Raw genomic sequence first — 27,458 nt, 5'->3', positions numbered from 1 at the left:
AATAACAGGAATTTCTATGAATTTCAAGTAGGTGCAAAGGTTCATCAGTGAATGACTGGAGTAACAGAGTTCATCCATCAAAGCCTCAATTATTCCTGGTTACCCAGGAGGGGGTATGGTTTAAATACAGACCAATGCTGGCTGCATGTCAGACTTATGCCTTCAGTGTCAGAGGGTTTGTTTTTCTGGAAAACTTGACAGCTCTGTAACAGCAAAAAAGATGCTCTTCAAAAACTTTGGATGGGGGGACATGTCAGTGAGGGTCTTCTGTGGCCTGAGCTGAGGTCAGCACATCAAGAAGACCTGGAGGCTCAGAGGAAGCTGGAAACAAGCATGTGTCCATTAAAAAAAAAAACCAAAACAAAAAACAACAACAAAAGAAAAAACACCCCACAACAAACACTACTTTTGCTGTAAAATTAGATAAATAAATCTGAAAAATATAAAAAAAAATCTGAATACTCCTACATCTACTTTCAAAATCAGAGGGAGGGAGGAATTTTTAAACCTCTCTATTCTGTCCCTTCTTGTTTTGCCACACTTCTCTGCCCATGATGTTGAGAGATCCCTGTACCCTGGAGGGGAATAAGTACAAGAAAACAGCTTGGTATGCAGTCAGTCGTGACACAGGATCAGACTGAGTCTCTTGTAGTCACTTCAGTGTGGTATTTATCCTTGTCCTGTTCCTCAGAAAGAGAGCACCAAGATCTCCAGGAGATAGTCCAAGTAGACATATGGAACTGAAGAAGGTGGAGATCTACATTTAAAGGGCTCCATTTTCTTCCAGACTGGTGGTGGTGTTTTTTCTAAAATAATGAAAATTATTGTGACTCATGACTTTCATGGCTAGTGCATCCTAATTACAGATACCTGTTCATCTTGTGTGCTCATTGCACTGAATTATATCTTAGATGGAAAGTTACCATTTTATTCTCGAAAAACAAAAAACTAAAAAAAAGTTTTAAAAAATCAATTAGTCTCCCACATGTTTGAAACTCCTCAATGATCTCTTTCTGGAAATTTAAGTAGTTGCTGAAAAACAATCTAAATCACTAAGAGCAACAAGAGATATTTCAGCTGGCAGCCCTGCTAGACAAAGTGAACTCCTGACTATGAAACCAGATGTTGGAGGGGGCAGCAGAGTTCTGCCCCTACCAGAAAGAAAATGGAGGCAGAATACAACATTTCCCTTTAGTGAGACTGCAAGGATGAATCAATGGGAATATTCATATTCCTTATGAAATAATCCCACTAATTAACATATTAAGCTAAAAAAAACCCAAAAACATGACCCCCCATAAAAGGGCTTTTGCTTCTAGTTACTCATCTGGAAAAAAACAGATTTCTAGAGTTGTTTTGCCAACCCAAAATAAGACAGACAATTTAAAGTCATTGCTGACTTCATAAGGCTTCTAAAGATTCTTCTGAAACAGATTTGCACCAGCTCAGGTATTGTTGACTCATGCCATGTAAAAGCTTATGTCACAGAGTCCCATCAGCCTTCAGCAGGTATGCAGCAGATGAGGACCCATCTGTCTGAGTCACATGAATTACTTAAAACTATGACTAAAAAAGCCAGCTTGAAGTTAAACTCCAGTTTGCAGGCTTTGCCAGTTTGTGAAGCTGGTGAATTCCCTCCAGCCCTGTCAAATAAATGGAGAGCAGTATATGTGATACTATACTCAATATCTCTATTACCTGCACAGTCCAAGGCCATTTTTATGACCTCAATGTTTTGAAGATAACAAACAATTTGTCAAATGTACAAAGCTGACTGAGCTTAACAAATTGCATGAGTTGCAAGCTAACTCCCAATAGATTCACTGCCAGCATCCTACAATTGTAGATGCCACATAAAGGGTCAGACCAACCTGCAGTAAACTTGTAGAGTAAAACTGGGACCATTATGGGACTAAGACTAAGCAACAGCTCATATCAGGTGTGTGTGCACGTTCCAGGCACGAAGCCTTGGGAAAACAACCAATTGGAAAATGTGTAATGATCCCACATGCTGCCATTTCTATTGGTATCTTTATCATAACACCTACAACTGCACTGGTGCAATGACCAGATCCTGTCTGCTGGCTCTAGTGGGCTCCAAACCTCGACATCTGCCTTCCTCAAACTCCCTGTGGACAAAATAATATATAAACAATAAAAATCTATTCTCTCTTTAAAAAAAAAAGTATGTTGAGAGTGTAAATGTAGCTTTGTGATACTGCAATCTGACAAAATAAAAAAGACAACCATTATTAACAAGTTGAATATGATGGGAAGAGAAAGAAATCACTTTTTTCCTAAGTGTTTTGGTATTTGTTCACAGGTTGTTGATGTATTTTGTAAACTGCAGAGATTAAATAGATCCCTGGGGTTCCCAGGTGTGAAAGATCAGCACTACTGAAAGTAGCTGAGGGAGGGAATGTTCAGGAACTATATCCTGTCATCATTAAATCATTTTGCTGAATACATCAAAATGCTAAACACAAATATTTACATATAAATCAATTCATCTATCTATTCATGTTGCTAGCACAAATACACAAAACCTATGCAGAAATTTAACAGGTCCCTCCAAGGCTTTCCCCTCCCAAAAAAAAAAAAAAAAATAAATAAAAAAAAAAAATATCAAAAAGGAAAATCACTATGAGAAAAAGCTAACTCATAACGTGGGACATTACTGAGCTGTCACACCAGCAGCTTGAGTTTGTAAACAAGCAAACCCAGCAGTTCAGAGCAGCATGAATCACCTCTGTTCATCCCAGTGGGGCATTAGCATCATTCCCAGTAACGAGCCTCTAGCACAATAACACTGGGAGTTATTTCACTGCTGACCAAAGTGTGCAATGAGTGGGAGCAAAAAATAAGCCTGCATGACGTACTTGGAGCAATATCTTATTTTGGCACCATGGTGATGGAGAAGTGCCAGCTTCCACATGTCTCTGGGACATAAAGGAGCCATGGGGACTCATGGGGGCTCCCACAGCTCTGGGGAGTTATGCCAGAGAAGAGCCTGGCTCACCCATTCCCAAACAGAATTTCCTTTCTCCATAGGGAGGGATTCAGAACTTCAGAACTAGGAGTAATTACTGTGAGCACTGGCTCAAACTCAGCAACCTGTACAATCCTTATGCTGTGGTCTGTCTGCACAGTCTTTACTGCTGCCAGAAATCTTGACTAGTACTCACTAATATTTTGGTTACTATTCCTAGCAGCACAGGCCTTTCCCGCCCTCAGATAAAGCCAAGGGTTACAGAATTAGGCCTTCAGCATGGCAGGATAAAGCCTCCTTCTATTTAAATTAAGGCATGGCATTAATTTATCACTGCACAGGGCCCAGGATGGGCAGGAAACAGCACACAGCACCCTCAGAGGTTTTGTTTTCTTGCAGAACCCATCATATCCCATCTCAAAAAACCTACATCGCAAAAGGGGACCAAACTCCAAACACACAGTGGAGATTTTAGGCAATTATTGATTTTGTTATTCAAGTAGAAAGACCAGTTCCCATGGCAATGAGCCCATCACTCCCTACCTATGGCATTGCTTGCTCTCATAACATGAGCTCTTTATTTAAAGAACTATGTATGTTCACGGAGCTGCCCCCTTGGAGACTGATTTCCTTTCATTTCACCCTGGCATAAGCCATGAACCACTCTGTGTTGGATCCTTGAAACCACACTGGGAGCTTTTCCCACATTCCACAGTTCCCACAGGAGGAGCAGTGGTTGCAGCCTGGGGGTGGCCACCTGACTGCCCCCAGGGGTGACCCCCCTGCAGTGCTGGGGGCTGATGCTGCCCCAAAGCCCTTCCAGGTGAGCTGTGACAGGGAGCAGCCCCTTGTGCTGCTGACTGGCTGCTTAGTGAAACCTTGCTCCTTTTGCATCAACACTACACAAGGACAGAGGTGCACCCTCAATTTTTATGAGTTGTGTCACAGTAAACCTGGCATTGGTGGGAAGAAAATTTACACTCACAGTATTTCTTCAACAAAATAAAACAAGTAAATAATTAATTTATTAATTAATTAAAAGTGATAACACACCACCACAGAAAATTATGGCAATTCTGATTAGGAAAAGTCAAGCACTTTTGATGCTTTTATCATTTAAAATAATGCACTAGCAGGACAGGCTGGCTCCTTGGGAGGTGCAAATCAGCACAGCTACCTGCAGTTTTAATAGCAGTCAGATTGCACAGGCTGATGAGCAGGCTTCACATCACAGAAAGAGAAACACTGCTCAGAAAGAGGGGAGACAGCAGGTCGTCTTGGGGTGGTTGGCAGGGCAGCACTCGGGAAAATCAGGTCACAGCACAACCCCTGGCTCACAGTAGGGCTTTATGTTCATCATGTGGCCCACTCCATGCTGGGAAATGGGAGGAAAAGGTCCCACATGCACCTGTGAGCAGCAGCCCCATGCAGCCACCAGGGAAAGCATTTGGGCTTGAACAAGAAATGTGAGAAGCAGCAGTGGTGCTGGTTCACCTGGAAGGTTAAAAGCAAAGTCTAATCCAGATCTGCTTTCTAAAAATTAGCCATCGAAAGAGAGGAAGTGGGGATTGTTGTGACAGGGATGAGAAAACCTGTGGCTGGGATGAAAAAGCAGCTTGCTTTGCTTCTGATTACACATGGAAGGAAAATACACATACAGATCCAGAAACCAGACACTTGTGAGCAGGGGCCTTCAGGTGAAGTTCATTCTCCTGACAAAATTCTATGAAACATAAGCTATTCCCAAACTCTTTTTTTCACACAGCTCCAGGTCCCTTAACCATAACCTTGTGCATTCTGGCTGGGGCTACCAGTGCCTATGTGAGCAGGATGCTGGCCCTGGCTGCATTTCCAGGTTGTGACACCTAAGGGATTTGCAGCAAGACGCCTTGGTGGCTTTGCAGATCAAAAAGAGGCACTGTGTGCACAAGCCCAGCCACTCATCTGAGCTACAGACAGTGAGGTGGCATTGCAAGAGGTGCCAGAAGCCTGGACAGGGGGATTCTCAAACCAGGCACAGAGGAAGGAGGTGAAGATACCTGTTTTGGAAGGTGATAGAGGAAATTGTGGAGAGAATTACAGTAAGGAGATCAGACAAGCCTTGGCTTGGAAGAAGCAAAGGTGTTATACCTGAAGGAACAGTGGCTAGACTGAAGAGAAGAATACATACTAAAAGCAACAGCTGAAGGAAACAGATCAGTTGGAGTAGCTGGAAGTGAAAAGATACAAGAACATCAGACATATTATAGTGCAGAGCCTCTAGAGATGCAACAAAGATTGATGAGACAAGTCCACGAGAGATGCTGGATAGGAGAAAAGATGATGCGAGGATCTTTGTTTTCCAATGCTAGTGTTCAGGTCTGTAAAATTCCACTCAGTACAAGGGAACATCTATTTCACAGATACAACTGGTCCAAGAGCATTAGCAAGCGTGAAGTAAACCAAGGGGTGAGGAGGAGTAGGACTTGTACTTTATCAGCCCAATAATTCAGCAAAGACAAAACTGTTTTTCCACTACAAATCTCCATTTTAGTCAGTTAATATAGCTGAACATACAGTCCTAAGACATGATAGAATGATTAAAAATAAGACAGAAAAGAAAGACACTGGTGTCTTATATCTTGCACTGCTTATCTAATGCCACTGATTACTAGCAAAACTGCTTGTTTACCCTCAAGGCATAGAAACTCGAGGTTCTTGCTATTTTGCTTCCTTCCCTCTTTTCATTTTCCTCTGATTTTCATGGTGTTGAAGGCACTGTATCACATTTAAGGATCAGCCTATAGAGAGGCATTAAAGATGGATGAGAGAATTATTTCTTTTTCTTACAGCAGGATGCTTTTATAGGAATTATCAAATCTTTTTCAGTATTCATTTTTGCACCTGTGCAGAATGGCTAATGAAGAATCTGAAAGAAATTCTCTGGGAGTAACTGTGGGCACCAAGGTATTGCATACAGAGCCCCATCTCAGCACAGCCAGCTGTTGCCTGCTGTAATGGAAAAGGAGCTGTGCAAGACAGATATCCATCTACAAGAGAATTTCTGTCAATTCGATGCAGCCAGTGTAGGAATAATAGAAGGCTTCTCCCTGCAAATATGATTGCTGCACTATTCACAGATGAAAAAGCTGTGGCATGAGGCCTTTTTTTTTACTTCATTGCTGAACAAGCCTGGGATACAACAGGAAGAAGACCTTGACATCTCTTACAAAGACACATAAACAACAATAAGCCTCTTCTTGATGTCCATTGCCTTATTCATGCCTTTATAGTGCAGAATTGAGAAAGACTCCTTTATGTATAGAAAGGAGTAAATACATCTGTTTCATCACCATATCCATTAGGATAGAAGGAAGGGGGCTAAAAAATAGACTTTCCAGATATTTAATCTTAGGAGAATGAATGGCTCTTTTTCTGTCAACATAGAATTATTCCATGAATTAGTCATGATGGTTCAATTATGTTCAAATATGTAAAGCACAACCTTTTAAGTAGACTAATTTGTGAGCTTGCTTCATGGCCCTCTGCTTCAATTTACCACTCAGTCCTAGATTAAAGGACAATTTGCCTTGGTAAGGTGGCATGGGGGACATGACAGCATTTGTCTCTTTCCTCCTGTGAGAGCAGGGTGCTTCTTTCACTTGTCATGGGATCAGAAAGCTTGACTGATTTTTCCATAGCACAAGCTCGAAAAAACCACGATTGTCTCCTGGATTGTCAGAGAATGAGAGAGAAAGAAAGATCAGAGAGGATGTGAACATGGCAGGGGGTTAAAATTTACAAGTTTTGATCTTTGCTAAAGTTGCTCTGAGTTTAATCCATTGTTGAACAGCAGCCCCAAGCATCAGTGTCCTGTGGGGATGTTATAATTTGTATATTGGGCAGTTTGGTCACCTAGAGGTACCCACTTAAACCAAGTCATAATTAGCAAAAACACCACAGGGTTTATGTTCAAACCCAAGGCTAAGTGCACAGGTGCTTGTAAGGACCAGGGAACTGTGCAGCCATAAAGTGCTCTTGTGCTGTACCTTCCCCAGACTGTTCCTCTGTTCCACTGTCCCATAGTCCAGCTGCCACTGCCACAGAACCTTCCCTGCACTGCTCTTTGTACAGGGGAGGATTCCCAAGCTCCTTGCCATCACAAAGCACCCGCTTGAAGGGGCCAGCAAAGTTGTGAAGAAGGTGGGAAATAATGCACTTACAAAGATAACAAAGGCATGTGTGGGACAGGAGACGAGGAACACCCCAAGCTGAAATAAGCTGCAAACATTTCTAGACATACAAATGAACGAGGCTGTAAAACAGGATGCTTCTGGATATATGTAACAGGATACTGCTTCTGCACACATTTGAAAGATTTTTTATTAATTGGCAAAAGCTCAGAAAATAATAATTTTTGAATCATCAATTTGTACCTTAAATCTTTTGATGAATGCAGTTCAATCTGGGAACTGTATCCAGAACTTTATCTGCACCTGATTTGGTAAGAATCCTCTTGGACTTAAGAAAGAAAAACGCATATGCATTTACAGATGAACCAAAACTATCAGGTAAAATTGAAAAGAATATGTTCATGATAACAAGATTCATCTCAAGTAAAGACTAAAAAGAAGGTGAAAGTTTTTTTCTACAATGATTGATGGAATAAGGTGGCTTGAAACGTGCTGGATCTTAGCTGTGAAAGTCTTTAGCTTTTCAGGCAAGTGATACTTGAATCCAGCCAAAGATTTACACATTCCCTAATAAATAAAATGAAATTATTTGACCCACGTGACAGGGAAAGCCAGATTAAAGATTCATAATTGTTTGCCCAGCATTTAACTAGACTGTCTCACTGGTTGTCAGTATTAGGACCACCTTCAGGGATGGGAGGTCTTCAGGCCCTATATGTGGTGGGAAATCCTCTGAATAGGGATCCAATAGGATTTTTGAATTTTTTATCACCTCCCCATTCACAGATATTAATTTACAGCATCGCAATTGGAAAACCTGTTCCCCCTTAATGATCTGGGAATTACCCAAAATCAAGATTTCTACCATTCACACAGAGACTATTTCTAAAAGTCATCCTACATTAGGTTTATGCAGGTTTTTATGGAAATATTACATTTCTTTTCAGTCCATACATAAGTCTTCTTTTTGGAGTAGGAAACCAGGTACTAACTGAATAATGGATATTAACTGTTTCAAAGACAAGCAATATGAAAATGAAACCAGGTGTCTGTACTAGTGAACGCCCCAAGAAATTAACTTTTACTCGTTGATCAGAAAATAAGACACCTGATACTTTCCCTAAGGCAGAGGTCAGACTACAAGGAGCAATACAGAAATTCCAAGACTGAAGAGAGGTTTCTAACACAAGCTACAATAGCAAGAGGTTGATGGGGATGGACACACTTCTCTGGGCTCTTTGGTTCCTATGCTGCGTGTGGGGATATTTGATCCTGCACCCCAGAACTAAGACACAGATTGCCACAAAGGTGCAGGAATACAGCCCAAGATAAATTAACAGATGTTCTCTCCTTTTTCTGAGTCCCTTGGGGCAGGAAACTTTGGATTTAACTGCTGAAAACGCAGTTAACCATAATCTGTTGCCAGATGTTTAAGAATTGTGTGGGATTCTCAGGAAGGGGTTCCCACGAAGGAAGATGAGCACACAGCTTTGTGAGTGATGTGTCAGTCAGCAGGATAGCAGCCTCCTCCTGGGATATACAAATCGAAGCAGTGAGGCAGAAAGGTGGAGGCTTCTATTCACCTCAATCAAGTATTCTGATTTAATTAAAAAACCTAAAAAACCCACATTAAGTAAAAGCATTGCTTCCTTTACATTGCAAAACACAGGGAGACAGCACAGAGGGCTGAAAAAAAATCCTCTGCAACTGGAAGTCAGGAGACCAGCCAAAAACGTGGTTGGTATTTGCAGAGCTTCTTTAAATCCACGAGTCTTCCCGTATTTTAAATCCACAGGGATTTTCCCTTCCCAGGGAGCTAATTAAACTACACAGCATGTTTTGTTAGCTAACAAGAAGCTTATATCCTTTATGGGACTATGAAAAACTTCAAGAAAGCCAAGCCATCACAAGCAAGGACTGCACACAGAGCACTGATGTTGACAGTGCTGTGTAATGCCAAAAACAATGTTTGTGTAACCCCAAACACACCAGCACTTCTCAAACGCTTTTCCAGGCTTTCAGAGTTCTTTTGTTTTGTTTTTGGTTTTTTTTTCCTAATTCCCAGTTTCCATCCATTTCCACCTGATGCTGATTTTTAAATTTTCCACCCAGCTGACCAGTTGCAGGCTCAGCCAATATTGCTCCACACGTGAGGGATGTTGCCACTCCAGGAGTATTTATGCAATATCCAAGAGAATAATTATGGATCTCATCTGCTTAAATGCAGGTAGAACCAGAGGAGATGGGTCTGTGGCCACCTAAGTTTGGGAAGATAAAAAAATTCAGAGGGACTTCTGTGCTGCCTCCTTCCCTGTGAGAAAACAACCCAGTCCTGTGCCAGCAGCATCATGTGCTCAGCCCCTTGAGCTGGGCAAGCTCCCTGCAGACCATCACTCTCCAACATCCAGAGCTAACAGTTAATTCACACTATTGTTTTCCTTGGCAATTTCATCCCTCTGCATGGCCAATGTTGCATTTCAAAATCTGCACTGCTTGCTTTGCTGTGCATGACCTTGGATGTTTCACCACAAGCCCGTATCTTAGCCCTGAGTTCAGCATCCAGACAAAGACCAGGATACAGGCAGTGCCCATGGGAAATCTGTGTATTACAGATGAGCAGCCTGAAATTTTTCTTCTATGACCCTGCAGTCATGGGGCAGGTCCTACCCTAGTGCACCTCAGCCTGACCCAATGGCAGCACTGGAGGCCTCACAGAGATGTTTAGATCAGACTGTACTGCCTGTATGGCTGGGATAAGAAGGATGAAGTGGGATTTTTAAGAAATCTAGGCTTTCCAAGGTGTAGTGACTGACCAAGATACATGGTACAGAAAAACAGCTGGTGGCTGAAAGAAGTCTTAGCTTAATTTGTTTTTTCAGAAATCTTGCCTCTCATTTTAACCATTCTCTCTAGTTAGACCTGCTCATTAACAGTGATAGCAATTTTTCAAACATTGGGGAGGGAAAGAAAGAAAACTAGGATGTAGCAGGAGTATTTCCAATAATTTCCTCTTTTCTTTCTCTAACCCTCAAGCTCCACATAGAAACTTCTCCTGAGAAAGAGATGTGCCTGCATTAAATACACAGAACTACGATCAGAGGTTTTGCTTTTTCTCTATTGAAAATAAGGAAGTGCCTCACAGGCCATGCTAGACAGCATGTATTTTGAAATACTGGATACTGTAATTATTTCTATTCCATTTTAAGAATAACACATCAATAGTCAAGCAGCAAATACTCCCTCCACAGCAAACTGAAGGAAGAGCCAGATAGCTTGTTTAAAATTCAACACATCAGCCAGAAAAAGTGCAGCCAGAGAGAAAAGCCTGTGTGCATTTCTGCTAACTGTCTTGAAAGAAGACAGAAGTCAGACACAGGCCACATCACAGGTGACAGCAGTGACCCAGAGTGAATTCTGCCCAGCTAGCTTGCAGAATCCCATATCCTCACTGCCATGGCCCAGCCAGCCTGCACCTTGTGCTGCACCACAGTGCAGTTAAGGCAGCAAATAAACACACCAGCAGCTTTATTTTCTTCTGGGGAATGAAGGGACCTCCCTTCCCTGCTTCTTATGGTGCTGGGAAGTTAATTTATTGATACTTGTAAGTGTAACAGTGCTTAACAAGAAAACTAACACCTCCACTTTTCCAGACCATATCCAAAGCTGATTGGTTTTGTGTTACCCCATATTTAAATTCCATCTGGGAAGCTTGACCATAGCTTTCCCTAATGCTAACAAAATGACCTTGCTAAACTATGGACTTGAACATATGACAGTGATTTATTCATGACATCTCCTAAAAACACTGACTGCACTCAAAACAACATTTACTCTAACCCTGCTTTGGCCAGCATTTCTAAACTAGACCTGTCTGGGGAAATGCACAGCTAACAAAAGGAGGCAGCATGAGTGTCTTTGCATACGGATCTGTTCAGGTTTCTAGCATTGAATAAGAATGGTAACAATCTTCTACTTTTCAGTACAGCAAGATGATTGATACTTTCTGAACCTCTCGGCATTACTGAGGTCCTCATTCTTACATATCAATCACAACCTTATTTCCACATGAATGAAATATATATATATATATATATATACACACACGCACAGATACACATATATATGTATATATTCACAGAGCAAGGAATCTGCAAGAACTCAGAAGGATAACCTTTCTGTTTTGCAGTTCTGTGATTCTTGAGAAGAATTCCCAAAGCGTTTCATGTCACAGCAAGTTGGTTGAACATGTACCAAAACTTATGCTAAGAAGCTCAGGAAGAAATAAATTCAGATAAAAGGACAATGTGTCCCACCACTATGAAACCCAAAATTTAAAATGCCCAGAGGTTTCTGGCAAGCCCACAGGACATCCTTGCATCCCTACTCTACTGCACATGTCCCTGTTAGTGGTCATGCTTCACACTGAGGATATCAAAGTGCTTTGTGCTCACTGTGAAGTTCACTGCAGCATTCCTTGTGATAGTGTACTTTCCTGTGACTGTTTTCACTCTAGCATAACATTTTAATTGAAAGTAAATAATATGGAGCAAAATCATTCTCCATAATATCCTTATTTCCTCCAAGTAGTATTGAGAAGCCAGTAGGTGCCCCAGCATATTCTTGCCTGTACTCCAGTGCAGTGATATAATGCATGGACTTTTGTAGCATGGGGATTATAAATTTTAATTGGTTATTGACTGATTTGCTTGTGATCAAAAGGTGCCATTGACTGCCAGGGGGTGGTTCTTCAATTCATCTTCTATGACCTGGCATATACTGGCCTTTTTCTGCTTCAGTCTTATATACATTAAAATTCTGGCTTGTGTTAGTCAATATAAGAATATACACATATGCCATTTACCTTCTATTAAAACATGATAGATTACAGATTCCTAAAGTCAAGTGTCCTATTTCCTCAAAGCAATCTTCTCTTCATCTTGCCCTGTATCTTTCAAAAAATTGACATTTAGAAACAGATTCTTTTCAAAATTTCCTTTTACAGATCATCCCCAAGAGCTTGTTCTGATTTCACACAGGATCTCTACAGTGCTTTCAATCTGTGCTACCAATTTCCACGCTTGCAATTTTTGTTTGTAAAATCACTCTGCTAAAACCAGGCACAAACAATGCTTGTGTGCCTCGAAACTGAGAGAAGTATAAAAAAAAAGGATCCAGCAAGTCAAGCTTGTAAGAAACTCAAGGGAGTGAAGAAGAGCAGCCTGAATTCCATCCTGACAGCTGCTGCTGGTGATAAACACAGCAAGGAAGTTTGCTCTGTGAAGGAAAGGTTGGGTTTTATCTGTAGGGACCCAGGAGAGCCCTTCTATCAGACAGACAGAGATGCTTTTTAAGGTGTGGATCTATTCAAGCAACTTTGGATAAGCCTGAAGATTTGAAAACAAATATCTTCCTTTTATCTAGCAAATATCACAGTTTATCTTCCTTTTATCTTGTCTGCAAACTTACTCATATGTTAATGATATCCTAATTTTCCTTTAAAAATGCCTTGGCTGTTTGACTTTTATAAGTTGATCACTACACAAATCTACTGCTGTAATGATTCCCTCTCCTCTGCATTTATAGCCTTGCATCCATTAGATTTACATATATATATATTCAAATAGGCACTTGAATCTCTGACAGAGCAATCTAATTTTTATAATTTATATATTTTGTTATAGTAGCAACATTTCATTCCCAGTAAATTAACAAGTTGTTTTCAGTGAGTGCAGTAACACAACTCAACACTATTTCTCTGAGAAAGCAGCAAGAATCCTCCCTCTAACTCCCAATGTAACAAAATCCTCTCGAGATGGCACCAATTTTCAGCATCTGGAGGAGGGAGAGGTCAAAAGTGAAACCCCACTGAAGTGGTACAGTGCCATCAATGATAAGTATTTCTCAGATCCATACATCATAGTCAATATTACCTTAATTACAGCAGAATAAATTGGCTCAAATAAGCACATAGAAATAGTTTTTGTTTCATCTAGGTCTGTCTTGGTTGAAAAGGCAATAGCTTGCCCTCCTGGGTCACTGTTTGAGCTGCAGAAATCATCAAATATCTCATGTACCCAAGGACAAGGAGGGATCTATCAGCTGTTACTCATCTGCCCCTGCACTCAACACATACATGATAGAGTCAAGAGTGACAACATCCCTGAGGCATTTGCATTTTTAGCTCACTCTCCCACAACATGTCCTTTTGGTCAGCACTGTTCTCACAGAAGATGCTGCCCCTCAAAAAGGTGCTGAGGGTCAGTGGAGCTCCTGGACCTGAGATGATGCTTCTACATTCACTTCTCCAGACACCTCTCTGGCCATGGTCAGATACTGATAATGTTGGTGTTTCCAAATGACATTTTTGCTCTACCTAACTTGCATTCTCACCCTGGCCTATTCAGCAGGGAAATGTCTTAATAATGGTTTTAGGAATTGCAATTTAATAAAAACAGGGATTTGGTCCTGCTTAGAAATCTCTAGCAGGAAGAGCACATGTTCAGGAAACCAAAGGTGAGATGCAAAACCAGCAAGTAAATGTGGGTAAAGGACAAATCTGGGAATCAGGAGACCAAAGCTAAAGACCTTCATTAACCTTCTGGAACTCCTAGTTTAACACTCTGCAGGCTCAGTTTCCCTATAGCAAAACAAGAATAAAGCTAGATTTCTCCTGGGGAAAACTTGGCTGGTATTTCTCTATAGAAATACAAAATATATGAGCAGCAGTATTCTGGTAACTTAAAATGCCACACACTGAAAACTATTTTAGCATAACTTTATAGGATAAAAATTTTAGTCTTAGGCAAACCCCAGAAGGATTCCGAGTTTTCAGGAACTGATTCCAGGTCAAAGTGAAGGCCTTTCACATCTTTTTCATATTCATAAAGGCATGAGGTTTAGAGAAAACTCTTCAAAATTCCTATAAAGCCAAAGAAAACAAACAGTCCAGTGCTCTGGGGAAACAGGAAGAGGTTTCAGGCTGGAAACAGCAGGTGTAATCAGGATTTCTCTGTGACAGAGATGGAACCCTAGCATCCTTTTTGCAAAGAAGAGGGATTAGGAGCTCTAGCCCAAAGTAAAGGTTTAGATTATATAGTCTAGGTTAGCAGCCCCTCCTTCATGCCCTACAGAACAGTTCCCATTAGCTCACAAGTGCATGATATTTTAAAGTAAGATTGTTCACGCTGAGAAGACACCTCAGGATGTCTCAAGTTCAACCCCTTGCTCAAAACATGGTCCAAGTGGAGTTCAGACTAGATTTCTTAGGACTGTGTCCATTTGGTCTTTAGATAGATACAGTGTGATCTCCCTCTTCAATGGCTAGAGCAAGTTAATACTGGTTTTGACAAGAGTTCCGCAGTCATAATAAGCAACGATAAACCAGAAGGCAGGTTATTAAGGCAAAAGCATGACAGCATAGTGACACTGTAAATGAGCACTTGCTAACAAATTGCCTCAGGAGCAGGCCAATGCAGTTGAAGCAAAAACAAAAAAACCAAAATCCATTCTACACTCCACACACAAGATTAATAATTTAATCAACAGAGTTTTGTCTTGTTTAAATAACCTATCTTTCAAACACTCTCATTTGGATGTATGATGATTTCATGGCAGTCTAGTTCACCTGATCTCAATCTCACTCAAGGGTGACTTAACAAGTTCTGTTATAAAAGTCTCTGATCAGAGAAGCACTCAAAAAACTGAGCCAGTGACTATGCACTTGATAAAATTTAAAACATCAGGCTAAATTTCCCCTTGTTACTACCACATGAGCCAAGTTGAACAGCAGTGGCTCAGCGATAGCATTCAGCTGATCTGCCCAGTGAACAACAAAACATTTCTTAGGAGTTCACCAGAAATTCTTTTCCCAGCCTAAAGCCAGTCTGTTTCAGTTTCCAGAAGATCATGAATTGCTCCAAATGCTAACACAGACCAAGATGATGGAAAAGGTTGCTTGCACACACCTGCATCCAATATTTCTTTTAAAGCTTCACAAAAAAATCTAGTTTCATTGTGAGACTGGAAACCTCATCCATACCAGCTCAGTTTTAGTTTTAACACTTGACTTACCCAACTCAAACCTTGAATCCTCCAAAAGGTAAAGGCAACAAGTATATTTGTAAGCTCAAAAGAATATGAACATGAAGCCACAGCAATACAGTAGGAGAGGCATGCAGATATATTTTCCATTATGCATTATTTTAATTACTACATACACTCTATCAATGATAGCCATGAAGTTGTAGCATATAAACACACACAAAAACACATGATCACAAATACATAGGCACACACACATATTATTAATAATAGTAACAAATTACCCTTCTTCTTACTTCTCTAAACCAAGGCAGCTTCCTCACAAACCATCTAAAGGGAATAAATGCACCAGCAGATACACAGTGATTTTAAATAAACCCCAGATAAAAACAATAACTTCTCAGAAGCCAATATCTGCCACACACTCCAAGCTAGCAAAGGACAGACGTTCATCACTATATTTTTCTTAGTCACTATTTAATAATACACAATCATTTTAATAATATGCATGGAAATAATTAACATTTTAAAAGCATGTAACTTGTTGGTGATTTTCTTCCTTCACTATTTATTAGAAATTTAATTTGTTTATGAGACCAAACAACAAATGTTGCCACTGAATTTAGGGAATATTTTTGTATGAATGACAATCAAGACATTTCTGAAGACATTCTGACCTGTTGCCTTGAGATTTGATACTTAAGTGTATCAGTAATACATTCAAAAATGAGACATCATAAAAGCAAACTGGAATAATTTAGAGAGACAGCCCAGAATTTTTCTTCAACAAGGGCTTCAGGTATCTTTAAAATAGATCTTTCCAGCATCACTAGAATTACACCAGAAATCAAGAGGGTTATCTTTTCTGGCCTTCTGTGCCATCAGAGATTTGGACTGATCAAGTTCCTGAAACCATGCCTAACATAAAGTATTTACATGGCAGGGCTGCAGTCAGGTGAATTACTGAGCTGCTTACACACCTGCATAGCCTTACCTCCATATCTAAATACTTTTCTATTATTGTGCTGAGTTACTGACCTCAGGTCCCAGGCTCAGCCCTCCTGTGCAGACTGGCTGACTTGTTGAGCTCAGCTGTGACGGATGTCTCATCAAACCACCCTGCTGGGAAAGAACAATTTTATTTTTTTCCAGCCCTTCCCCCAGTAGTTTGGGGCTCTTCCTAAAGATATTTGTGATAAATATTTTGAAAACTCTTCAGGCTGATATACTAAGAGACTTTTCTGATCTGCTTTTGTTAACAAAGTGGGAATTCCAACCCTATTTCTGTTCTCTTAAGTACAGGAAGCACAAGTTTATAAGAAAAGGAAAAAAAAAAAAAAAAAGAAAACAGATCCTTCAATAGCAAGATATTTAATAATAGTACTTTAAGGAAAAAACTAAGAATTTTCCAGGGGCTGCTGCAAGAGGGAGGTCCCCATGTGCCCAGCTGGGCTCGCTTCCCCTCACCTGCTTTCACAGGGGCAGAGGAGGGATACAGTTCTTGTGGGAAGTGTCTGTTCATCACAACTGTTCGTCACAGTGACACCGAGGAAAAGGAGGAAGCAGGTTACTGTAGCATGATGTAAATGTACTAAAAGAATCTCTTAGAATGCCAAATCATTGCAGTCCTCTTCCTCAAACAAATTTGTCTTCTCATGTTATGTGACTTCTGTCCTCCACCATGATGCTGTGATTATTATTTTTAAAAACTTCTCCAGAAAACCTAATTTAAAAAAATAATCCAACATGTTTCACTACTATGGCTTTACATTTCCAACAATGGTACAAAAGCTTGTGGGTTTGGAGTATAAATCAACCATGTGTAAGGCCTTGATATAATTTAAACAGAGATATTATTTCTGACTTCCAGTCACCCTGTTACTTCTTTTCTGACACAAGCAGTAACCTTAACAGGGACCATCTGACTCTGGGAGCATTTTGTGGAGACCCCTCAAAATCCTGTGCATCTCTGAGCCTACCATCCAGCAGGAGCCCTAGGGTTATTTGGCACAAACCCATGGCTGCTGTGACTTGTCAAATCCTCGTGGAAGTCACTAAAACTTTAAGAGTTTGTAGCAGAAGAGGGTCTGGCTGATGCAAATGAAAGCAGAGCTTCTCTGGGAGCTTTTAGGAAGAGGCTAAAGCATGCAAGATCCTCCTGCCATGACTGGATTGTTGGCAGCTTTCCCTCTGATTTCTAAATAAAAGGAAAAGAAATAAGTTGCTTTTCAGGCAAAGAGATGACAGAAAGAATGTGATTCCCACCCCCCAAAATCCTCTCAGACTCAGAATTAAAGGGGAAATCCAGCAGCAGCAACCCCTCTGTGTCTGGAGAAGCTTCTCCTGATCTTCTTATGCTGTGACCTTCATTTATGCCCTTTCAGGGCTCTCCTACAAAGCTGAGAGGACCATGCTGAAATTTTCCTCCAGGAGAGTATAAACCAGAAAAGGAGCCCATGCTCTCTTCTGGTTTTGCACATATGTTCTCTAAAACCATAAGTCTTCTCATATAAATCCTATATGACAAAATCATTCTCCATTCCAGTCCTACATGAGAGTGTTGACTCATTTAATGATTTAGATTAGTCCAGAAGTTTGTTGTCTTAAACATTTTCTCTTCTTGTCTTTGGAAACTTCATGAGAACTTCAATTTTGGATTTCATTTACTCTGCATAAATGGAGCAATGCATTGGCAAGAATGTTGTGTTTCTTCCAGTCCCTAAAAGGGATATGGGAGATGGGTAGGGGTGTCTGTATCTAGTTAGAAATCAGAACAGTTTTTCCAATACCACTTAGTTACTTGTGCAGTGCCAGGTTCAAAGGATCTTGATGGACACCATTTTTTGGATGAACAAGAGCCTGTTCTCCTCAAAGCCTGTCCGCAAAAATGTCAGCAATGAGGAGGGATGATACAGTGGCAACACACACACCATGTGATGAACACCACTGCTCAACACCTTTATGTTGTGTTTGGAGAACACTGACAAGCTCACCTGGATCCAGGATGACTCCATGCACGTGCTTAGCCTGAGATAAAGAGTAGATGAAGATGGCAGTGAGCTGGCAGACACTGGCTTGTGATTTGCATTTGTTGGGGGTCTTAATAACTGCAGTGTTTCCCACAAGGCTGCTGCAAATGTGGGGCTCTAATCTTACAGAGCTGGGTGATATGAGCACATTTGGAAAAAAAAATAAAAATCTTTACTGGTTCCTACATGACAAGAATCAGAAGAAGACTATGGGGAAGACTGACGGGCTCTGTCCTATGATTGATCTGAAATTCCTAGATATCTCTCTGAGCTGGCACAACACCAGTACCTGTGCACATCCTCTGCCTGTTTTGGTTTAATTCTTCCAGACAGAGCACCTGTCTGAATTTGCAGGTGCCTCTTCAGCTAAAAGAGGCTAATGGCTAACAGAGCTTTTTGCCTTCCTTCACAGCAAATTCCCAGCTGTGTCTTGAAGTTAAGAAATAACAATAGAAAAGTAAAAAAAGCAATAGTTATGTATCTGAGGGCCTTGTGCTCCCCACCCTGGGTTGGGATTGCACAGATAAAGCTCATTTTCATGGGCCAGGCACAAGATAACAAGGCATTGACTTGAGCATCCCCAACACTACAAGATTAGTCTTGCACAACCTCTTTCAGTGGGACTTCATTATCTTTATAAGTAACTAATGCCCACCCTGAACAAAGAGAATAGAACCACAGCATTGCAGAGATTATGTGAGGGCAAAGATGACTTCTGGATAGATAGGTAGATGCTCAGGTTAGCTTGTGGCTCCTGGTGGATTTTCATGGCTTTGTAAGAAATTTGTTTTTGCGAAGTTAAACTCAGACATGGTCAAAAGTCAGTTTGGAGCTGAATCCAGTTTTATGGAACATGCCTGAGAGACCCTGGAAAACATGATTATGGTTGGTTTGGGTTTTTTAAAAGAATTTGGTTTTCTTTAACAGTTCAACAGAACCAAATAAGGGTTTGAAAGTGAACTCTCACTTTTAAATGTCTCTACCAGATACATTGTTAAACTTGGCTCCGGTAATTCACAAGGTTTTGGTCCTCATCAAAATGTCCACACACAGGTCAGGTATTACTATTATTATTATTATTACTCGAATACTGTCTCAAGTAAAGATTACTTATAGATGAGATGAATATTGAATAAATGTAATCCATGGATTAATTAGCTAAAGCCCTATGTTAATCAGAAAACAAGAAAGGAAGAAACACTAGCTCATTAAGCATTTACAAGTATGTTGTATGTGCTTCCAGGATTCAATTACCCTCTCTCCATAACACAACTGTTTTTTATTTAACACTTGGATGTGTGTGAGACACCAAACATCCTCGTATGCTAAAACTCAGAACTGTCAAATTATTGAGTGCTAGTGATAACCAGTGTGAGGAGAAAATTACTAAATAACACAGTAAAAAATATTTGCGCTACAACTCCATAAATTGCATACACATGATATTTACATTAGTAATAGCTGGGTTCGTGGCTGTGCATTACTTATTCACACCTTGTGTGAAATAACTCAAGAGGTAAAAGACTCATCCATTAATCTCCTCCCCCCAGTCTATAATCCTAAGAAATCCTAGGCCCTGCAAGACACTTGATCCTCTTAGGAAAATCAGGCTCATGAGCTGAGGATGGTGGTGTACTTGGTGCTGAAGCACTGCCGGTGAACTGCCCATTGAACAGCCATGCAAGCCCTGCACAGGTCTATAGTCTGTTTGATGGACACAGAAAGTCCTTGTGTGTCACCTCTCTCACAGCCCCTGAGGGGTCTTCCTGCTCTCCCAAGCCTGACATGCTGGGGTCTCATTATAAACTTTGGTGTATATTTTTCCTTTAATGGAGCACCTTCTACCATCAAAGATGGGTGTCAAAAGGATGTGAAGTGCACTTTTCTTACTTCACACCCAGTGTTTTGTAGAATATCCCATCATAAGGCTTTTTCCTGTGACTAATTCCATGTCATAATATCTTTTTTCCTTTAAACATTTTTTTTGGTTTTTTTGAGCAATGCTCTTCAGTGTCCACAAACTACAAGCAGACTGTCACACAGGCAAAACCAGCCCAGAAGTACAGCAAGATCTCCACCAGCCTAATTCTGGGGTGAAATTACAGATCTCTCTGCACTTACCAAAAAATAAGGCAAACAAGGCTGGCAAGACAACCTTGCATTTTGCAGTTTTTTCTTGGTCTCATCTTACATGACAACACTTTGTTGCACTGAATCCCACTCCTCTCCTCCCCAGGCTCTGCTGCCCAGCCTTCCTCTGCATCACAGCCTCTAGCACTGCCTGGTCCACCCCAAAAGTGACAGTGGCTCTGCAAGTCTGCCACATGTTCCCCCAAGGACAAGGATGTGTATCACAAAGAATCAAGATTTCAAGGTTTTTCATCATGCTTGTGAGGCTGCACATCAGCCTCAGGGGGACCATCACTTCCAGAGGAGTCAGACAGATGGAGTAGGTTATTTATTTCTCTTGAGACTCTAAGGCAAAGGGAGCAGCATGTCATATGCTAAGGGTCTGTTGCACCACAGGCTGAGTTGGAAAGGCAATGTAGGGATTTCTCCTTAGGGGTAACTTCCTGGTCAGACACTTTAATAACATTTTCTTCATTAGGAAATAACTGCTAGGCATTATGCAATCCCCTCCTCTCCATGGGAGGGAGTCAGAAGTGTGAAAGATAAAGGTCCCCACCTACACAAAAGTGAAATGCTGCCACCCAGCCTGTAACAGCACAATTTTACCATGGCCAGTCCCACTACCTTTGGCAGTGTAGTTACAGGGGAGCAAAGCAGCAGCCAAACAGAGCTGATTGCAAGTATGCTCATCCATACTGGCATGTTGCTTCATGGGAACAACATAAAACAGCCCTGTTCCTGCTCTGTCCCATACACTGGCACCCCTCAGCTGTCACCCCCACTGTGAGGGGAGTGCAGGGCAGTCTTATCCCCCCATGTGGCAAGGGGTGCCCAGGGCCTCTGTGACTGCTGTGGAAACACCACACCTTGCCTCCAGTGCTGTAAACAGACTGTAAAATCAAAGAGTAGGTGTTTCATCTCAGGGCAAGAGACAGAGATATTACCTGGACACACATTTTGGTAGTAAAATGAATTTGTAGTCCCCATCAGTTTTCAAAATCATGTACTTGGTACCTATGGGCATGCCAAGTGGCACAAGCAGCTTTGGAGCCTGTGGCTGTCCCAGCTCCAGTGCAGATCATGGGTGAATCATCAACTCTGTGGTGGAGTAAAAACCAGGACACTCAACTCTGCTGATGAGATGCTCACATAAACAGACCCTGAGCATGCAAAAAGCATCTGAGCATACCTCGGTGGGAAAGAAGGGGTAAGGTCCATGAGAGGACAAGGGGCAATGGTTTTAAACTAAAAGAGGGTCAATTTAGATTAGGTACAAAGAAGAAGTTTTTTGACAATGAGGGTGGTAAAACAGTGGCACAGGTTGCCTAGAGAGGTGGGGGATGTCGCATCCTTGGAAACATTCAAGGTCATTTGGGACAGGGCTATGAGCAACCTGGTCTACATGAAGATGGCTCTGGTCACTGCAGTGGAGTTGGAACAGATGGCCTTTAAAGGTCAGTTCTTGCCTGAACCACTCTGTGATTCCATGGGGCAGAAGCAGTGCTATCACTGAGTACAGTACTGGAGGGTGGAGGGTGTGGTTGATGAGCATCCACAGCCCTTTTGCCTCCTGCCACACAATTCTTCTGAAACGTGGTCTTCATATAAGTAGAAGGCCCCTAGATCCTCTGTTTGGGAAAGAGATGTTTGGGACTGAGGCAAATGAAGTATTTTGCAGAAGATCTGTTCCAGTAGTCTCCAGCGGCTGGGAATTTCTCTATTTTTCCTGGAGCAGTATTAATTCAACGACCTAGCGATCACATTGGAAACAAACCACATCAACATATAGAGTTACAGGTGAAACTCATTCACTGGGATGACCTTCAAAAGGCACTATCACTGTCTTCAGATCCAGTCAAGCCCACTGGTGTGGGGAACACACAGTGGAAATGCCCTGTGCACTGAACTTTGTAGGGTTATAGCTGTTAATAATGTACAGGCATATCCCATACATTATGTATTAAGCTCAGGAGAGCTGAGCTAAAGTCAAACATAGATCAAACAATGTATGGGATTGGACTTCGAGTACCTGAAAGGTGCCCCTGGACCCAAATTCAATGAGAAAAAGCAGTGGAGAGAGCTTCAGGCTGGCACCTCCTCAGTCACTACACCTGATCCAAAGCAGGAGTCATCAGCACATGTCAATGGTGACAACGGCCTCAAGCTGATCTCTGCAACAATCCTCTCTTTTGGGAGGAAAGGAAGGAATTAGCACTCTCCCTGTTAATCCTTGGAAAAAAATCATTATGCCAGGTCCCTAAGGAGCACCCCTGCAAGCCAAGGGTCTGCAGTATGCTTCATAGATGGAGTGAGGGTAAGATCTCCTTTTGGGAAACCAAGAGAAACCACCCTGCACCACGAATGCACCCTTGGGTGCTCTCTGTGGGAGCTACAGCTGAGGCAGAGGGTGCAGGTTTTACTCTGGACATCACTCAGACAAACCTATTCTTGGCCCACTGAAAAACTGCAAGCTGCAGAATGCAATACAATACTTTGTGGTTCTAAAGGACCTTCCAAATGAGGGTCTCACATTAATTAATTAAGCCTCAGAGCACCTAGAAGGAAAATCTATCCTATTTTACCAGCAAGTGCAATGAGTATGCAAAGGTCACACAGAATAGAGGAGCAAAGGAAAGAGAGATCCTGGTATCCTGACTCCTGACTCCTTGCTGCATCTATTAGCTCATGAGTCCCCTCCAAAGGACACGCATGGAGGACAAAAGGTGACCCACAGCTGAGTCCCAAGGGGCACTGGCTGAGAGATTTAATAAGATGCAGGAGAATGACTAACGGGGTTACACAGATTGTCACAGGTCAGTAAGGAATATGGCATTAAGAAAATTGATCCTTTGAAAGCTTCCAGCCACATGCTTGTGTCAGAACCAGACGTGACTTGTGTCTGTTTCATACGACACCACCAAGTGCCCACCAAAGGGCTTTCCTTCATGTTTAAATAATGAAATGCAATGTAATGCCAACAGGTGCTTTTTTCACAGGGAGAAGGGAGAAGAAGGGAGAGTGTTTGGGTAGGCTGAAGCAGAGGCCAGGTTTTGCCTGCCTCTTCCACCCCTCCCTGTCCTCATGGCTCACGACCAAGAGGTCACTGACAGCTGGATGTGCCCATCTGTCCGCAAGGCTGAGGAGACAAGCACATGGGCACTGGAAGAGGGAGTAGCCTGTGTATGACTGGGGGGTGTGTGCGGTGTAGCAGCCACGGTGTCTGGGCCATAGACAGGAGGCTGCCATGGGGAAGAAAAAGAAAAGTGCTCTACAGGTCATCCTGGAAGATGGTTGGTATCACTGCGAGATGATTTCAGTTTGCATGCTGCCAAATACTGGACTAAACCTCTTGGGGCTTCCTGAGCACACCGTTTTGTATCTCTCGAAGATTGTACAAATTCAGTTTGCTTGGGCAGGAGACTTTTGTCAGTCTGCCAGACTAAAGTAAATATTAAGAGCATTGCTGTAGGGAAAGAATATAATGTATAATCAATAAGAGATATTCTGCCAAGCTCAGCTGGAACTTAAGGGTCAGCTGTGTAAAGCATCATGTGTGTAAATACCAGAAACAAATGCAATTACTCTTTGTTCTTTGTTTTGCAGCCGGAATAGAGTTTGATGGAGAAGTGGAAACTGACACAGAGAGTGAAGGTAATGTAGAGATTAACAAATGTGGTCTTGTTTGAAATACAAGAAGTGATGCCTTTTCTTTTTGTCTCTGACTTATGACTTGCTCTACAACACGAACTCTTTCATGAGCTACTTGCAAGCAAGCAAGCAGATTTTTCCCTTGAGGTTTGACTTATAACAGTGATATGTAAACCGCCATTCTTAAGCAGTCTCTCCTCTTTTATCCATGTTCCCAGAGTCAGGGGCTGTCAGAGCCCGCATCCCTTAGGAGCCAGTCCATAGTGAATCAGGCAGTGCAGTAAAGCACCACCCTGTGCAGGGCTGGGGCTGCTTTGCACCATACTGAGGTTCTGCTTGCCCTTCCTGTAATGCTTGTTTAGACTGTAATACACTGGGATCCTCGTTAATCGTGGCCACAAGAAGATAACAATGAAGATGGATTGAAGGGAGACTTATGACTGAGAGGGAAGTAATGAAAAGCCTGTGACAGGACTAAAAACACCTTTAACTCTGCATGTATAGTATATCTAAAGCGAGAGAGCTAAGAGGTAAGATCATAACAGCACTGGATAGGTGATACAAATGTAGCTGCTACTGCAAAAACAGCTCACCACTGTGTCTGTATTACAGAATATGAGAAAGTAAACAACAAACTACTGGGACTTAATTTTTTTTTTTAATCATACCCACCTTTTCCATATAGGCAAAAGAGGTAGTAAGATAAAGGTAACAAATTAATGCTTCATATTTCATCTAATACTTGATAGGTTGCAAATAAAAAAAAAAAAAACAACCCTAGATCGTTTGCTATCCAAAATGAGCATTTTCCTAAAGAGAGCAAATGATCCTTTGATCTAGATGATTGACCAAAATTTAGTTTAGATGAACCATTGCATAGTAACTGAAACCTGCCTAACGGCTCCTGAGAAATTAGTTGGAAGCTCCTCCTCATTTCCAGTGTCAAATGTGACAACCACTACCTACTAATTTTTTTACCACTAAAACCAAGAAATCATTTGCCTGTCATTAATTTCTAGCTTTTCACCAAACCAAAAATCCAAATACTCAAATTCCTTTTTGCTTTTATTTTTCTCACCTTTTAGGCTCCTCATTTTACACTCTGGATCCCATTCCATCACCATTTCCTTCTTCCATTACAACATCTCCAACTCTTTATTTTCATCAGCCAGAAATTTTGGTAAATAAGAAGCTAGAATACTCTGGAAAACTTACTATTGATTTTAATAGGCTTGGTAGTGAAAGAGATGGAGAGATGTGGGGACTTTTGAATTTTTTTTCTCCCTTTCCATAAAATCCTGCAATTAAACGTACTCCAATCCTTTAAGCTGGAAGTATTTCCGACTTCTGGAAAGAGGAGGGTTTTAGTTCACAATGCCAGTAAGAATGAAATGTGCCTCAGAGACTATCTGCTCTTTTTCTTCTCTCAATATAGACCATCCAATATAAAAGAAAACTCAGAGAAAGAAAACCGGATACTGCCTGTGCTGTGCCTTTTCTCTCTATAAATAGAAGAACTCCGTTCCCAGCCTTGAAAAGTAAACATCTTTCAAGGACATCGCATCAACAAGCAAACTACACATTGTGTAACAGACTGCAATTTCTGTTTCCTTTGTTCTGGTGTGTTTACAGGTCAGGGAGATTTCTGCCTGTGCTGTCTGATGGATGGGCTTTTGCATTTGTAACTAATTTCCAATTTTCTTATGGTCACGTGTAAGTTGCTGATGTGCTAAATTGTGCTGTCTTAAATGGGAGTTGCACAGGCAGAGAGTTCCTCCTGGTTCTTGGACAGGGCATAACACAAAGCCCATCGAGATCAACAGGCACCTGCTCTTTGAATTTGCTAGGGTTTGCATCAGGTGTCCTGGCTGCCAATGCTCTTCTGATGAATCTTTATTCTGCCAGCATGGATTTCCCAATGTAATTGTTTTTTTATCACTTGCAGAAGATGAAGTAAAGAACAAGAAAACTAACAAACAACCCCTCAGGGAAACTGGCAGAGCAAGCAGACTTCAAAGCAAAAATCAAGAGAAAGACAAAGAAGTAAAAGAAGACAAAGAAGAAAAAGAAGACAAAGAAGAAGATGAGAGCAAAGAGGAAGACAATGGCAGTCAACAAAACAGAGCTTCTAGGAGAAAAAATTACCAAAGGAAAAACAGAGATGGAAAAAAGGCAAGAGAGGAAGGAGGCCAGAAGAAAGACAGAGGCAAAACAGCTCCTACCAAAGATCAAAAAGAATCAGAAAACAAAGAAAAGAAAACAACCAAGAGAGGGAAGGAGGGGGAGAAGAAAGACAGGAAAAACAGGTAATTAAACAATTCCTGACTATAGTGCTTTGTTCAGGCTGGCAGCGATATTGACATGCCACTGGTGGATGGATAAGAATGGCAAAACCAATAGACTGCAAATAAGTTCCTGCTCTCCTAAAAGAGACACAGTGGAAAACACTGTAAAATGCCACAAAATCAAACTGTTTCCAAGTCATCATCATTTCTCAGCCAGGGTCAGGTCTATGCATGTAGTGGAATTTTAGTACCTACAACCAGGAGTAGAAAAGCTCCCCCTAAAGAAGGTACTTCGAGAAATTTGGACATGGAGATTTTTTTGGTTGGTCCATGGAAATATTCCATTTAAAATGGATCCCTTGTGTTTTCAAGTCTCTTCCTCTTCCAAATCTTGCTTGTCCCAACCTTCCACTTCTCCTCATATCTCCCATTTTGTTATGAAGGCATGAAAAACATTTTTCTGGAGCCAGCTGTAGCTCTGGTAGCTGTAGGCAATGTTCTACAGCTGAAATATGGCCCAAGGCATGGCATTGAGTGATTTGTAGTGGGGCACAAATGCCTCCTCATTATCCTGGCTGGAAGGACCCCTGCTCTGAGTGTGATGGGCACTGGCATCATACTGAGCCAGGGGATGTGGAGGTGCTGTGCCCACATTGGAGTGGAATCCCCAGGGCCAGCAGCAGCCTGCCTACCACAAGCAAGGCCTTCCTTCTAAACCCTGTGAGCATTTCTCTGTCCTTTATCTTGTGTGTCTTCCAGTACTTCTTCTGCTTCCTCCAACTCATCTGATGAGGAGTCACTGTCAGAGGAAGAGCTTGCAATGCTGAAGGAGCAGGTGGAGCAAAAGAAAAAGCTGATTTCCACCATGAGGAACAAGCCCTGGAGGATGGTGAAGAAGCTCTCGGTGCTCAGGTACCCATCAAAATGGGAACCTCTACTCCTGGGGTCTCTGCTGACTGTTGTCTTTCCTTGAAATTATGTATTTGATGCTGCTATAATACCATAGTGTCAGATAAAAAGTGACCAGCAGAACCTGGCCAGCCTGTCTGAGTTCAAATGATCAAAGTTAAAATGTGCAATCTGATTTTCAGCCTCTGTAACCAAAGAACAGACAAAGTGCAAATCTGTTCAACTGATACCCATGGCCAAGTCATTCTACCCTCGT

The 27,458-nt window shown here is 41.6% G+C and overlaps 2 protein-coding genes across 2 annotated transcripts in view; one reads left to right on the top strand and one right to left on the bottom strand.

The window, feature by feature from the left end:
- Positions 1-27,458, bottom strand: part of RPSA (ribosomal protein SA) — a 194,725-nt gene that overhangs the window by 121,979 nt on the left and 45,288 nt on the right. The gene's annotated exons all lie outside the window — the stretch shown is intronic.
- Positions 23,605-27,458, top strand: part of TMC2 (transmembrane channel like 2) — a gene marked incomplete at both ends in the record, with an annotated part of 30,786 nt that continues 26,932 nt past the window's right edge. The window contains 5 exons of the mRNA XM_083872613.1: positions 23,605-23,650; positions 23,964-24,011; positions 25,094-25,188; positions 25,914-26,314; positions 27,053-27,205. Of these exons, the coding sequence (XP_083728739.1) occupies positions 23,605-23,650; positions 23,964-24,011; positions 25,094-25,188; positions 25,914-26,314; positions 27,053-27,205 (743 nt within the window). The remainder of the gene's footprint in view (positions 23,651-23,963; positions 24,012-25,093; positions 25,189-25,913; positions 26,315-27,052; positions 27,206-27,458) is intronic.

This window comes from Zosterops lateralis, assembly GCF_965231275.1.
Source record: "Zosterops lateralis genome assembly, chromosome: 1".
In the NCBI taxonomy this organism is placed as follows: Eukaryota; Metazoa; Chordata; class Aves; order Passeriformes; family Zosteropidae; genus Zosterops; species Zosterops lateralis.
This window is presented reverse-complemented; position numbering and strand designations above follow the sequence as displayed.